This window comes from Pleurodeles waltl, chromosome 3_1, assembly GCF_031143425.1.
Source record: "Pleurodeles waltl isolate 20211129_DDA chromosome 3_1, aPleWal1.hap1.20221129, whole genome shotgun sequence".
Lineage (NCBI taxonomy): Eukaryota > Metazoa > Chordata > Amphibia > Caudata > Salamandridae > Pleurodeles > Pleurodeles waltl.
The window spans coordinates 1907791112-1907806083 of NC_090440.1; the positions used below are offsets into that span (position 1 = coordinate 1907791112).

The following is a 14972-nucleotide window of genomic DNA, read 5'->3' on the forward strand; positions in this document are numbered from 1 at the left end:
CGGGTCTGCAGGTATTATCGATTAAGGTATATTTATCTGCCATTAAAGCCTATCAAAAGTCACCTTCTCAGGAATCCTTTTTTACAAGACCAGTAGTCAAGGATTTCTTAGAAGGTTTGAAAAAAGTTTTTCCACCCATTCGGAAACCCACCCCTCCTTGGGAACTGAACATAGTGCTATCAAAACTTATGGGCCCTCCTTTCGAACCTATACACAAAGCCTCTTTGCAACACCTTACGTGGAAGACGGGTTTTTCGGTAGCCATTACTTCCGCAAGGAGGGTCAGTGAGATTCAGGCTTTGTCCTCAAAAGAACCGTACACAGTCTTCCACGAGAATAGAGTAGTTCTACAAACTCACCCATCATTCCTGCCGAAGGTTGTGTCAGAGTTTCACATCAATCAGACTATTTCTCTACCAACTTTTTTCCCCAATCCGGAGACTCCGGCGGAGAAAGCCTTGGACTCCCTAGATTTGAAAAGTGCTAAAATTTTACCTGGATAAGACCAAGCTAATTAGACACTCCAACCACTTGTTTGTGAATTATGGTCATGTGAGAACAGGAGAGGCAGCATCAAAACGCACCATATCTAGATGGATAGTTTCTCGTATTGTTAATGCATATCAATTGGCTAACAAGCTACTACTTGCTAGACCCAAGGCGCATTCGACAAGAGGAAAGGCGGCTACTGCTGCCCTCCTTTTTAATGTTCCAATCGCTGAAATTTGTAAGGCTGCTACATGGAAGTCTGTACATACATTTACTAGACATTACTGTTTGGACTCAGATGCAAGAGCAGACGCCCAAGTTCGGCAAGCTTCTCTGAGAAACTTGTTTGCATAATACATATCTATTCCGGCACTTCCATTGGACGGTCCGCAGAGTCAAGGGATGGTCTTGCTAATCTATTCAATGTTTATGACTATTGATGAGGATCCCCTGGAAGAGAAGGATAAGTTACTTACCTGGAAATCCTAGTTCTCTTCCAGGGGTATCCTCATCAAAGTCATAAACAACCCACCCTCCTCCCCGGACGTACGTCTCCTAGAAGTGCAGGACAGACTATCTTTCGAATCTGCTGCACAGCTTGTCACCGTAAAAAATTACTGACCTAACTGTGAACCAACTGTCACCTCTCCTTCACCCCTGAGGCATGGTGGGATACTGGAGGTGCTCAGGGTCTTAAAGGCACGGTGCCAGAATTTTTATGGTTCTCCTGTGTTAACCTGCATGCAGCCTATTGGCTAAGAATGCTCCATTGTTTTTCAATGTAGTTTTTTTCTTCTTTTTTCTCTGATGTTACTACTGCTTATTTCCCTAGGCCCAGTTATGGGGCTTTGGTAAATATGATGTTCTCTTATTCTAATTTTGAAAAGGACAATAAAAAAAAATAAAAAACTCCATAGAAATAAAGCATTTTAGCCTGGTTATGATTATAGTCTGCATTGCTGTTTTACACACGTATATATGAGTTTAGTATGAAAATTTGTCTACTAAAAATGCTATATATATATTTTTCGTGCATATTTCATACTTTTATATGTGTGTATTTTATATATGCTCCAGGGTCCCCGCACAAGGGCGGGAATATTCAATGTTTACGACTTTGATGAGGATACCCCTGGAAGAGAACTAGGATTTACAGGTAAGTAACTTATCCTTTTGGAACATATTAGAGCAATTCTACATAATGACTTTACTTATGCCATAGCCAAACACTTTAAAATGCATATTATGATATTTTGGAATAGACCACATTCCTGATCATGAAAGAGGGGTTGATAGAGTCAAAAAATTGAGAACAAGAACTCCTCTTTGATTGAATAATGATGAGGAACTTTTTGTTCACTTATAAATACATAATATATAAAAAATGGTTGCGGTTTATTTGCATCATGTTAAAGGCCGTGAATAAATTATGATATTAATAATTGATCTTGTAAATAATGAGTCTATCTGAGTAAATTGTGAGAAAATGTATGAATCATTCAGCACATTTGGATTATAGTCAACATACGTAAGGCATATTCCATTTTCGAGGTAAAGCACCGATTATTAATTTTTATACAGATTATTATTATGTCTTCGATTTTGAATTTTGTTTAAAGGGATAATCATGTCATGAAATATATATTGATTTAATTGGAATTGTTGAACAGTGTTAAATTATAAATTTGTTACATACCATTTAGTATGCACTACATTGACCAGAATGCATTATATTAGTCATTAGACTAAAAGTGGTATAAAAAGTTAGACAGAGGAAGGACTGTGTAACCAAGATGAAGATTGTTTAGTCGAAACACGTTGTTTTGTTCTTTATTGCGCTGAATAAACTCAATATTTGAGAACGGAGTCCTAACAGAGTGCGTCGCCATTGCCTGTTTGTTTGAACTAATTATTGTGGGCTCGGTCACCCCTCGAGCCTCGCACCAGCTGAGGAGCGTGTCGCTACAATTGACCGCATTGCTTTGGAGATATATATATTTAAATATATATCCTAGTCCAGATTGTTATGGTTAGGACCTAGTTTCCATAGGAAAAGATTTTTTGATTTGCATAAGATTTTACTTTCCCTTCGTTTGTCTTCTTAGGTGGCAAATGCTATGAAAAATTCATTACCATTTGATGCCCCAGATACTTCTCAAAAGGGGCAAAAGGTGCTGAAAGTGGAGGTTACGCCAACAGTTCAAAGGATCTCTCGTTCTGCCATTACTACAGCTTCAATCCGTCGACATCGGTGGAAGAGAGAAGGTAAGCTCTGCTACTCTCCACAATTTTAAAGCCCATGGGACTTACAACGGCATGTCTGTACATGAGTGTTTTCTGGAGTATTGGCAAGAAGGCGGCCCTTTGATAAGGCAAGAGTGATCACTGTTTAGTTGCTGTCTTAATGTAATGCTTGAAAAGACACTCTGGGCAATAGTTGCGAGGAACCATATAGAATTTGATGGCAGATACTAACAATAAAAAAATTCTTCTCTCTGTGCTTTTCCCTATCTCTGACCAACAGACCCTACGTGACCATCTTTTTTGTACCCAGTAGAAAGTTGCTGAAATCTGCAATAAGAAACCTAAGAGTTGTTATTGCCACTTGGTTAGATTCCCAACAGTGGCATTTCTTGGAAACCGTTCCACTCATAATAGAAACTGGAGAGACATGGCAAATGACATTTAAATACAGCTAAGCCCAGCAAAACTACAATGCACACTGAAGTGTCTAGGCACAAAGCTAATGTTATAAAATATCAGTGGAAGTCCTGAATTTTGCTTTTTTCTGTTTCTAGACCAGGGAAGTAATTTGTTTATACTTGAGTGTGGAACCATGACCGATTTGTAGGATATCTGATGGAGATGGATGAATCTACATTGGAATCAATATCCTCCTTGATGGTTAGCCTAAAAATATGTTTTGGATCTCGTTCTCTTAGTCCAGCCTCTGCTATATCTGGTTTAAGTGCAAGGGGTACTGGTCTAATTTGAAAGCAAATTCATAACTGAAGATTTTTTGTAACAATTTTTGTTTGCTTATCGACATGAAAATAAAATAATAACTTAACGGAGAAGTATTGTTATCCAGTATTGGATCTTTCATAAATTCACATGCTTGAATCATCCCCGTCGTCGAAGTCGGAGTCCCACGGTACATAAAATAGCAATCATTAACACATTTAAAAAAATTCTATAGGCTATAATGGAAACACCAGCCACTCATATAGCCTTTCCAAGTCCTTTTGTGAAAAGGACTCAAACCTGCCTGCTGGCCAATCAGGCACCAGCACCCTCTAGAACACTCTCCAGAGAAGCTTCTTCCCTCAGATTTTCTACTGCACGTCGTGTGAAGGGAGTCTCCCTGAGCTCTGCTCGGTTTTCTACTTCTTCAGAAGTATTTTTCTTTCAAGAAAATTCTAAAAATGTCAGATTCTTCTAGAAAAGGCCTTTTCCGCCCTTGCAAGACCTGTGGAAAGAAAAGGCTCCATGTGGATGATCCACATAAAGAATGCTTGTATTGCCTCTACCCACAACACCAGGTGAAGGACTGCAAGATATGCCGTACTATCTCCACAAAAACCCTCTGAGACTGTGAGGGTAGACTTCTGACATGGTTACAGGCAAAATCCTGTACTTCAGGTGAGGAGAGTGGGTCAGAAAGGCCACACAAAAGGTCCAAATCTGAGGACCTGGGCCAGGCAGAAAGATCTAGAAAGCAGCAGAAATTACATCATGGACATACAAAAGGCTTACAAGGTTCAATTTCTTCTGAGCCATCTTCTCCTCGTCAGAAGAAGAAGCCGTCCCGCCGTTCTCCTTCCTCTGAGCCTTCTACCTCTAGAAAGGTAACCATTAAAATTAAGTCGACGACGACACCACCGTCGACGACCGTGACGACGTCGACGGTGTTTACATCTACCATCTCCACCACGTCGTTGATGAGACCGTCGGCGACGACTACATTGACGTCGATTAAACCTCCGTCGACGAGGATTCCAGAAAAGAGAGAGTCGCTGACATCACAACATCGTCGTGGATGACATAGACTACTAAAGCCCCGTCGACTGCAAAACTACCGAGAGCCTCGTCGGCTATCTCACCGTTGACGAGACCGTCGTCGACAAGACCACAGTCGACGGGGCCACTGTCGTGGACACCATCGTGTCAACGAGACCACTGTCGTTGACACCATCGTCGACGAGACCGTCGTCAATGGAAGGATCATCTCTGATAACAGTGCCGTCGACAGCACCATCATCATTGGTGCCTGTGAGCCAGATAGAGGCTATTCCTACCTCTTCCAGGTCTCCTGATCTTCGAGCCATGGTTAAGATCACATCTTTACCCAGATCTGAGATTTATCCTACAGACACGTCACCAAGCAAAGTGTTAACCTTATTACCCAGTCATTTGCCGGACTGGGAGGAATCGGATGAGGGTCCATTTGGAGATGCACACAGCCCATCCCAGTTACATGTTAAATACCAGGAAGAGGACGACGATGATGAGTATGACCAATACCAACCTTATTACTCACATCAAGAACGCTATTACCAGCCACCTCAGCCAAGAGACTCTATACAGAAGCCTGCTTCCTTGATCCAGGACTTACAATCAATGCTGCAGGATTATAGGAGAAGGTTCCCAGTTACAGCAGAAGATCAACCACCCCCACCAGCTTCTCCTGTTACACCAAGGAACGTCCCTCCACCTCCACCTACTCCCAGGATGACTCCTCATTCCGTTTTAGCTGCCCCCCTGGAGATGAAGATTCCACATCAGTGGAAGAAGGGGAGATATCTACGCCACAGCATCCCACTGAGGAATGGGATGACTACTTAGCCCCCACGCCTTCTCCACCACCTCCTCGCCCTTCAGATTCTCCAGGAGGATATAGTTGGTTTTCACAATCTAATGGACAGGGCTGCCGCAAGCTTCAACCTTCCAGCATCTGTTTCACAGTCGGAATGCTTCCTCCAAGATTTTAAAGAACAGTCAAGGAAGTCTGTAAGGGCCATTCCTATTATTGACTTTATATGGAGTGAGGGTACCAAAATCATGCGCAACCCGGCAACAGTCCCGCCAGTGCCACAAAAGTTGGACAAAAAATACAAGGCAACTCAGGACTCTCCGGCATGTCTCACTGGTCACCCTAAGCCGGACTCTGTTATTTCTCAAGCGGCTCAGAGGCGTTCTAAGAACCCATCGACGCCTATCTCTACTCCTCCAGATAGAGAAGGAAGGAGATTAGATAACGTAGGCAAAAGATCCTCCTCCATGTCTGCAATTACTGTTAGAGCAGCAAATTGCTTAGCAGTCCTGGGTCGTCATGATCGACAAATGTGGTCAGATATGCAGCCTTTCATTGACCTCATCCCTGAAAGCAAACAAGCAGAGGCACGGAAGATCCTCCAAGAAGGTGAGCGTACGTCGGAGGAGATAATTGACTGCGCTCTAGATATAACCTCCACCGGTTTTCGTCAGCTTGCTGGTGCTGCAGTGTTACGCAGCCAGGCTTGGCTCAAGGCCACATCTTTCAGACCGGAAGTGCAGTCCAGAATTCTCGACATGCTTCACCACAGAGAATCTCTCTTTGGCAAGCATGTAGATGACGCGCTGCAGGCCATCAAGACCGACACAGATACTGCTAAGTCCCTAGGTACCCTGCCGTACCGGAAACAGCCCTTCAGGGGTTGCAAGAGGAAGAGGATTTACCTCATTTCGAGGTTCCTTTCACAGGCAGTATCAGCAACCCATTATAGGCCATCCTATCAGCAGCGGTATAGGCAACCATCCACTGCCTCATACGCCACACAGGGAGGAAAGAGGAGACCGGGTTCACAAAACCGAGATCAACCCAGAAAGCAATGATCATCACCAGGCACTGGCTATTCTTCCCCAGTATTTACACAATCAACAAGTGTAGGAAAGTACCATCTTGCCTGGCATGTTACCCCCATTTTTCACTGTATATATGTTGTTTTAGTTGTATGTGTCACTGGGACCCTGCTAGTCAGGGCCCCAGTGCTCATAAGTGTGCCTGAATGTGTTACCTGTGTTATGACTAACTGTCTCACTGAGGCTCTGCTAATCAGAACCTCAGTGGTTATGCTCTCTCATTTCTTTCAAATTGTCACTAACAGGCTAGTGACCAATTTTACCAATTTACATTGGCTTACTGGAACACCCTTACAATTCCCTAGTATATGGTACTGAGGTACCCAGAGTATTGGGGTTCCAGGAGATCCCTATGGGCTGCAGCATTTCTTTTGCCACCCATAGGGAGCTCTGACAATTCTTACACAGGCCTGCCACTGCAGCCTGAGTGAAATAACATCCACGTTATTTCACAGCCATTTTACACTGCACTTAAGTAACTTATAAGTCACCTATATGTCTAACCCTTACCTGGTAAAGGTTGGGTGCTAAGTTACTTAGTGTGTGGGCACCCTGGCACTAGCCAAGGTGCCCCCACATTGTTCAGGGCCAATTCCCCGGACTTTGTGAGTGCGGGGACACCATTACATGCGTGCACTACATATAGGTCACTACCTATATGTAGCTTCACAATGGTAACTCCGAATATGGCCATGTAATATGTCTTTGATCATGGAATTGCCCCCTCTATACCATCCTGGCATAGTTGGCACAATCCCATGATCCCAGTGGTCTGTAGCACACACCCTGGTACTGCCAAACTGCCTTTCCCGGGGTTTCACTGCAGCTGCTGCTGCTGCCAACCCCTCAGACAGGCATCTGCCCTCCTGGGGTCCAGCCAGGCCTGGCCCAGGATGGCAGAACAAAGGACTTCCTCTGAGAGAGGGTGTTACACCCTCTCCCTTTGGAAAATGGTGTGAAGGCAGGGGAGGAGTAGCCTCCCCCAGCCTCTGGAAATGCTTTCATGGGCACATTTGGTGCCCATTTCTGCATAAGCCAGTCTACACCGGTTCAGGGACCCCTTAGCCCTGCTCTGGCGCGAAACTGGACAAAGGAAAGGGGAGTGACCACTCCCCTGACCTGTACCTCCCCTGGGAGGTGCCCAGAGCTCCTCCAGTGTGCTCCAGATCTCTGCCATCTTGGAAACAGAGGTGCTGCTGGCACACTGGACTGCTCTGAGTGGCCAGTGCCATCAGGTGATGTCAGAGACTCCTCCTGATAGGCTCCTTCAGGTGTTGCTAGCCTATCCTCTCTCCTAGGTAGCCAAACCCTCTTTTCTGGCTATTTAGGGTCTCTGTCTCTTGGGATTCCTTAGATAACGAATGCAAGAGCTCATCCGAGTTCCTCTGCATCTCTCTCTTCACCTTCTGCCAAGGAATCGACTGCTGACCGCGCTGGAAGCCTGCAAAACTGCAACATAGTAGCAAAGACGACTACTGCAACTCTGTAACTCTGATCCTGCCGCCTTCTCGACTGTTTTCCTGGTGGTGCATGCTGTGGGGGTAGTCTGCCTCCTCTCTGCACTAGAAGCTCCGAAGAAATCTCCCGTGGGTCGACGGAATCGTCCCCCTGCAACCGCAGGCACCAAAGAACTGCATCACCGGTACCTTGGGTCTCCTCTCAGCACGACGAGCGAGGTCCCTTGAATCCAGCAACTCTGTCCAAGTGACTCCCACAGTCCAGTGACTCTTCAGTCCAAGTTTGGTGGAGGTAAGTCCTTGCCTCCCCACGCCAGACTGCATTGTTGGAAACCGCGACTTTTGCAGCTACTCCGGCCTCCGTGCACTTCCGGCGGAAATCCTTTGTGCACAGTCCAGCCTGGGTCCACGGCACTCTAACCTGCATTGCACGACCTCCTAAGTTGTTCCCCGGCGACGTGGGACTCCTTTGTGCGACTTCGGGTGAGCACTGTTTCACGCATCCTCGTAGTGCCTGTTTCTGGCACTTCTCCGGGTGCTGCCTGCTGCTGAGAGGGCTCCTTGTCTTGCTCGACGTCCCCTCTGTCCCCTGACGCAATTTGCGACATCCTGGGCCCTCCTGGGCCACAGCAGCATCCAAAAACACTAACCGCACGATTTGCAGCTAGCAAGGCTTGTTGGCGGTCTTTCGGCGGGAAAACACTTCTGCACGACTCTCCACGGCGTGAGGGATCCGTCCTCCAAAGGGGAAGTCTCTAGCCCTTGTCGTTCCTGTAGAAACCTAAGCTTCTATAGTCCAGTAGCAGCTTCTTTGCACCCGCAGCTGGCATTTCCTGGGCATCTGCCCATCTCCGACTTGCTTGTGACTTTTGGACTTGGTCCCCTTGTTCCACAGGTACCCTCGACTGGAAATCCATCATTGTTGCATTGCTGGTTTGTGTCTTTCCTGCAGAATTCCCCTATCACGACTTCTATGTCCTTTGGGGAACTTTAGTGCACTTTGCACTCACTTTTCAGGGTCTTGGGGTGGGCTATTTTTCTAACCCTCACTATTTTCTAATAGTCCCAGCGACACTCTACAAGGTCACATAGGTTTGGGGTCCATTCGTGGTTCGCATTCCACTTTTGGAGTATATGGTTTGTGTTGCCCCTATCCCTATGTGTCCCCATTGCATCCTATTGTAACTATACATTGTTAGCACTGTTTTCTAAGACTATTACTGCATAATTTGGTATTGTGTATATATATCTTGTGTATATTTCCTATCCTCTCACTGAGGGTACACTCTGAGATACTTTGGCATATTGTCATAAAAATAAAGTACCTTTATTTTTAGTATAACTGTATTGTGTTTTCTTATGATATTGTGCATATGACACTAAGTGGTACTGTAGGAGCTTCACTCGTCTCCTAGTTCAGCCTAAGCTGCTCTGCTAAGCTACCATTATCTATCAGCCTATGCTGCTAGACACCCTATACACTAATAAGGGATAACTGGGCCTGGTGCAAGGTGCAAGTACCCCTAGGTACTCACTGCAAGCCAGTCCAGCCTCCTACAACAAGTAGGAGCAAACATCTCCAATTACATCCGGGAGTGGAAAAACATAACATCAGACAAATGGGTGCTGGATATAGTGACAAGAGGTCATACCCTGGAATTCATACAAAAACCACTGCATCATCCACCAAGAACATCCAGACCGTTCCATCTTCGTCTGCTTCAGCAGGAAGTATTCCTGATGCTTGCCAAGGGAGCTATAGAAAAGGTTCCAGTTCAGCAAAAAGGTCTTGGGTTCTATTCCCGTTTCTTCCTGATAAAAAAGTAGTCAGGGGAATGGAGACCGATATCAGATCTCAGGAAGCTCAACAAGTTCCTTCGGAAACAATCTTTTCGGATGATCACGCTGTCGGATATCCTACACCTTCTCAATCCTGGAGATTTTATGACAACAATGGATCTCCAGGATACTTATTTCCACATACCAATACATCAAAAACATCGCAAATATCTCTGCTTTACTGTAGCCGGTGCCCATTATCAGTTCGAAGTTCTCCCATTCGGTCTGAAGTCAGCTCCACAAATTTTCACGAAATGCCCTGCCCCAGTCACAGGTTTTCTCCGCAACAGGGGTTTCCAGGTGTTTCCATACCTGGACGACTGGCTCATAAAAGCTCCTTCTTCACTACTAGCCTCCAGGGCTACAAACGCTTGCCTGAAGTTATTCAGCAGTTTGGGGCTAACAGTAAATCTACAGAAGTCGGTCATCCTTCCCTCATGCATGAGTCTTCTTGGGTGCAGAATTAGGCACCATCAAAAACAAAGCATACCTCACCCCGGCACGGCAGCAGAAACGAACCAACTTGGCTGTCAGTATTTCCAGAAAAAAGTTTGTTTCAGTACGACTGTTCAAGTCGCTTCTGGGCATGATTTCCTCAGCCATTGTCCTGGTTCGACTGGCAAGATTGAGAATAAGACCGTTACAAGAAGAGTTACAGCTCCAATGGACCCAGTCGCAAGGATCCTTCGACGACTTGATAACTGTTACACCAAGAATTCGCCAGGCTTTGAAGTGGTGGTCTCAGACCAACCATCTCTCCCAAGGACTTACTGTTCTAACGCCAATAACAGATTTTATCATCACTACAGACGCTTCCTTGGAAGGCTGGGGAGGCCATTTACAAGACATGCGCATTCAGGGAAGATGGTCGGATCTTCAGAAAGGAATGCACATAAATCTGTTGGAATTAAAGACAATCCACCTCACGCTCAAGGCTTTTCTTCCACGCATTGCAGGGTCCTCAGTGTTGGTCAGGACGGATAACACAACAAGTATGTTTTATATCAACAAGCAGGGAGGAACAAGATCCCTCTCCCTCTCAAGGGAAGCTTAGTCTCTTTTGGACCGGCTCACACTGCACAATATTCACCTCAGGGTGGAGCACCTGCCATGAGTCAACAATGCCCTAGCGGATTCTCTCAGCAGGATGGATGACAACTGCCACGAGTGGGAACTCAACCAGAAGATACTCAACGGCATCTTCCAACGCTGGGGTCAACTGATCCTAGACTTGTTTGCCACCAACCTGAACGCCAAATGCCAGTTCTAGGCCAGTCGATACCCACTCCCGGGGTCGTGGGGAAATGCTCTTTTGATGAGATGGAACCGGGATCTTTGCCTACGCCTTTCCCCCCCATCCCATTGATCCCATGACTCCTCAGGAAGATGAAGTCCGAGTGCTGCAGGATCATTCTCATAGCGCCCAGATGGCCCAGACAGTACTGGTACATGGAGCTTCTACTCCGGTCCGTGGCCAATCTGATGCGCCTTCCCTGCAACCACGACCTTCTCACGAAGAATCAGGGTCAAATTCTTCATCCCGATCCAACGTCTCTTCAATTGCATGCTTGGCTCCTGAGTTCCGAGAGTTTCAGGGTATGAACATTGATCAGGAATGCAGACGGATATCATCTAGGGAACAAGCGGACAGTACAAATAAGACGTACAAGCTCAAATGGAAGAGATTTTGTGTTCTCAGAACAAATTCCACCCTTTACAGATTAATCCGGAACAAATTCTCTCGTACCTTCTCACACTCTCAAAGGCTAATCTGTGCCATGCATACGTCAAGATTCATTTGGCAGCTATAGCCTCTTATAGGCACTCTGCTGATATGCCTTCAATCGGCTCATCCAGAATTACTAAGCAGTTCATGAAATGCCTCTTCTGCACAGAGTGGCATTTTAATGTAGTCCTGTCCCAGCTAATGAAAGCTCCTTTCGAACCTATTCACAGAGCTGAACTCAAGTACATCACATGGAAGGTGGCAACCCTGCTTGCTCTCTCTTCCACCAGGAGAGTCAGTGATATACAGGCTTTTACTACTAAATAACTTTTTCTGGTTTTTTCAGATGACTTTGTTCTGCTCAGGACCAACCTCAGGTACATTCCTAAAGTGTCATCATCATTTCATCTCAATGAGCCCGTGATACTACGATCTTTTTTCCCAAATCCAACTACAATCGCAGAAAAAACTCTGCACTCTTTGGACATCAAGAGATGGCTCACATTTTACCTCCAAAGTACCAAACAAATCAGGAAATCAGATCAGGTATTGGTATCCTATTCTCTTGGACGACAAGGAACAGGGGTCACCAAGGCCACTATAGCCCGGTGGATTGCTTCTACAATTCAGTTTTGTCACACCAAAGCAGGTAAACCTTTCACTAGGCGCCCAAGAGCCCACTCCACGAGAGCAGTCTCCACATAGGCTGCTTTGTTTCAGGGTATTGCCCTGGATAAAATATGTCGAGCTGCGACATGGAAGACTACGCACTCCTTTACGCAGCACTATTGTTTGGAGTCCTCGCAGAGAACTGACTCTCTAGTTGGACAAGCTGTTTTACGTCATCTCTTTCATTAAGGTGAGACCTTTCCTTGATTGTGTAGAAACTATTTTATATGCAATAGTCTATAATTGCTATCTAATTTAGTTTGACATGCTTTTATATCTATATATATATATATATATATATATATATATATATATATAGATGTTTAAGGTAAATTGTGTGTGTGTGTATATATGTATATATATATATTTAGGTATATTTGTTTAAGTTCATAATACAAGATTTATGAGCTAGCTATTTGATATGTTTTAGAGGATGTCTATGCTCGCACCCTCCATCCACTGCGAGTATAACGTTTATTGACAGTACTGCTGGCTATTCAGATTCAAGCATGTGAATTTATGAAAGATCCAATACTTTTTTTTTTTAAATATATCTTTTATTGCTTTTAACAAAGGATTATAGCGCATAACAAATACAGATACTAGATTAGTCCCAACTGTGTGTTCTAATCCCCCTCACCCCATCTCGCACTTTGTCCGTCATCTAATATTCTTATTACAACATTCCTCTGCTGCCAGGGAATTAATCAGTGTTCCTTGGTGTTTTTATGTCGTGGTAGTAGTTGTCTGTTCGGAGTCCGATTCTGAGTCAGAAGTATTATCCTCTGAAGTGGAAGCATCCATTGTCTTTAGATTATCCAGCAGTGAGTCCCAGTGTTTGGCATTGTCTCTAGGCCTTTGACCTTGCAGTGCTTCTTTCAGTAGTACAGTGCTCTCAGTTTCGGCCCATTTCACTAATGCATTTTGCCACCTGTCCACTAGGGGATCCCCTGGGTCCTTCCAGTGCGAGGTTATTTCTCTCTTTGCTAGTATCAGCGCCAGGTCTATGAACCTATTGGTTACTTTTTGAGCTGAGGGGCGAGGTAAATCCCCCAATATTGCAACTATTGGGTTGGGCGAGATTGTTCTTTCTGTGCTGGAGGTTATTTTCCTGAACACTTCGGTCTAGTACGAGTTAATTTTCAGGCAGTTCCATAACATGTGTAGTAGGTCTGCTGATAGTTCGTCACATCGGGGGCATTTAGAATTATTCGTAAATTGTAAAATTTGGTTAGTAATTGTGGGGTCTAGTAGGCTCTATGATAAATATATAAGTTTATCAGTTTCAACCTTGCGTTCCTGGATACTGAGTAAATGTGGGAGGTGATTCTGGCCCATTGAGTATCCTCTAGAATAGTATCTAGATCAGTCTGCCATTTGGATTTAAGTTTATTCATTGTTAAACAGGTGCCGCTTTGTAGGGATTTATATATTCTCGGTACCTTCCCTTTCTGGTCTCCCAGTGAGCAGAGGAGGTGGCAGTCTTCATGTATGTCTGGTTCACTTGATTTTGTGCCCCATAGTTTTTGGACAGTGTTAATTAGGGCAGTGTGGGTGAGGAACAAGCCCAAGGGGGGATTGAACCGTTCTTGTAGTTCCACGTAATCGCAGAGTTTACCGTTGCTGAACAAATCTCCCATTTTCGTGATATTATACTTTATCATTTTGCTAGTGTGTGCTATGATGTGTCCCCTCGGGATGAGATTTAAAGTTATTAGGGGGATCTCAGGTGTATAGGGGGTTATTGTGCGTGTGCGTTTTAGAAATTGGTCCCAGCAGTGTCTCGGCGCCTCCCATTCTAATGGGAGCTGTTGTTTTGTTTTTTTGGGGTTCAATAGGATATTTAAAATATTTTCTAGTGGACAGTTTAGGGGGGTTTGCGAATTGTTTGTATTTAGGGACTCGCTGATTACCTTTGCTATCCATTGTAGTTACCCAGCCCAGTAGTAGATCTCCAAGTTTGGTGCAGCTAAGCCGCCTTCTAAGGTGGGCCTCTGGAGGGTGCTAAGTACGATTCTGCGCCTGTTCGATCCCCATATAAAATTCGCAATTAGGGAGTCTATGTTTTTGAACACTCTTTTTGGGATTATTAGTGGGATGGTGGAGAAGTAGTATAATAGCCCGGGCAGTGCTATCATTTTTAGCAGGGCAACTCTCCCAAAGGCAGTCAGGGGAAGTGTGTTCCAGAATTGCATATTAGCTTTGAGTCCTCTAATTGCTCTCTGTACATTTCCCTCTAGGAGGTCTTCTACTTTATGGTATATGTTGACCCCCAAGTATTTAAATGTATTCGGGGACCAGGGAAGACCTCTGGTGTCCGCGGGCTCGGGAGTGTCCACAGTTAGTGGAAAGATGGCGGACTTTCTCCAATTAATTTGGAGACCAGAAGCCTTACCAAAACTTTCTAGCATATCTCTTGCCCCCGGTAAACCTGTATCCAGATTTTTAAGAAATAGTAGCATGTCATCTGCATATAGTGCTATGTGGTGTGTTTGATTGTTGATTAATATACCCTCATAGCACTTCCTAGATCTCGCTGTTTGTGCAAGGGGCTCTACTGCCATAGCGAACAGGAGGGGAGATAGTGGGCAGCCTTGTCTGGTCCCCCTGCCCACCGGGAAGGAGTCGGAAATGGTGCTACATGTGCGTACTCTCGCTGTGGGGTTGGTATACAGTAGCCTTGTCCAGCGTGTGAAACCCTCTCTTAGTCCAAGTTTTAGCATAACCATTTCTAGGTAGTCCCACCTTAGGCTATCAATGTCTTTTTCTATGTCTACTGATATTATTGCTGCTTGAGGTATTGTTGTAGTTGAGGGCATGGCATGTAGTATTGAAACTAAGCGTCTAATATTTTGCACTGTGCTGTGCTGTGGGATGAATCCCGCCTGGTC

At 44.9% G+C, this 14972-nt stretch overlaps 1 protein-coding gene across 1 annotated transcript in view; it reads left to right on the forward strand.

Annotated features, from left to right (window-relative positions):
- Positions 1-14972, forward strand: part of HYCC2 (hyccin PI4KA lipid kinase complex subunit 2) — a 575783-nt gene that overhangs the window by 479127 nt on the left and 81684 nt on the right. Inside the window, exon 11 of the mRNA XM_069226082.1 lies at positions 2595-2754. Within this exon, the coding sequence (XP_069082183.1) occupies positions 2595-2754 (160 nt within the window). The remainder of the gene's footprint in view (positions 1-2594; positions 2755-14972) is intronic.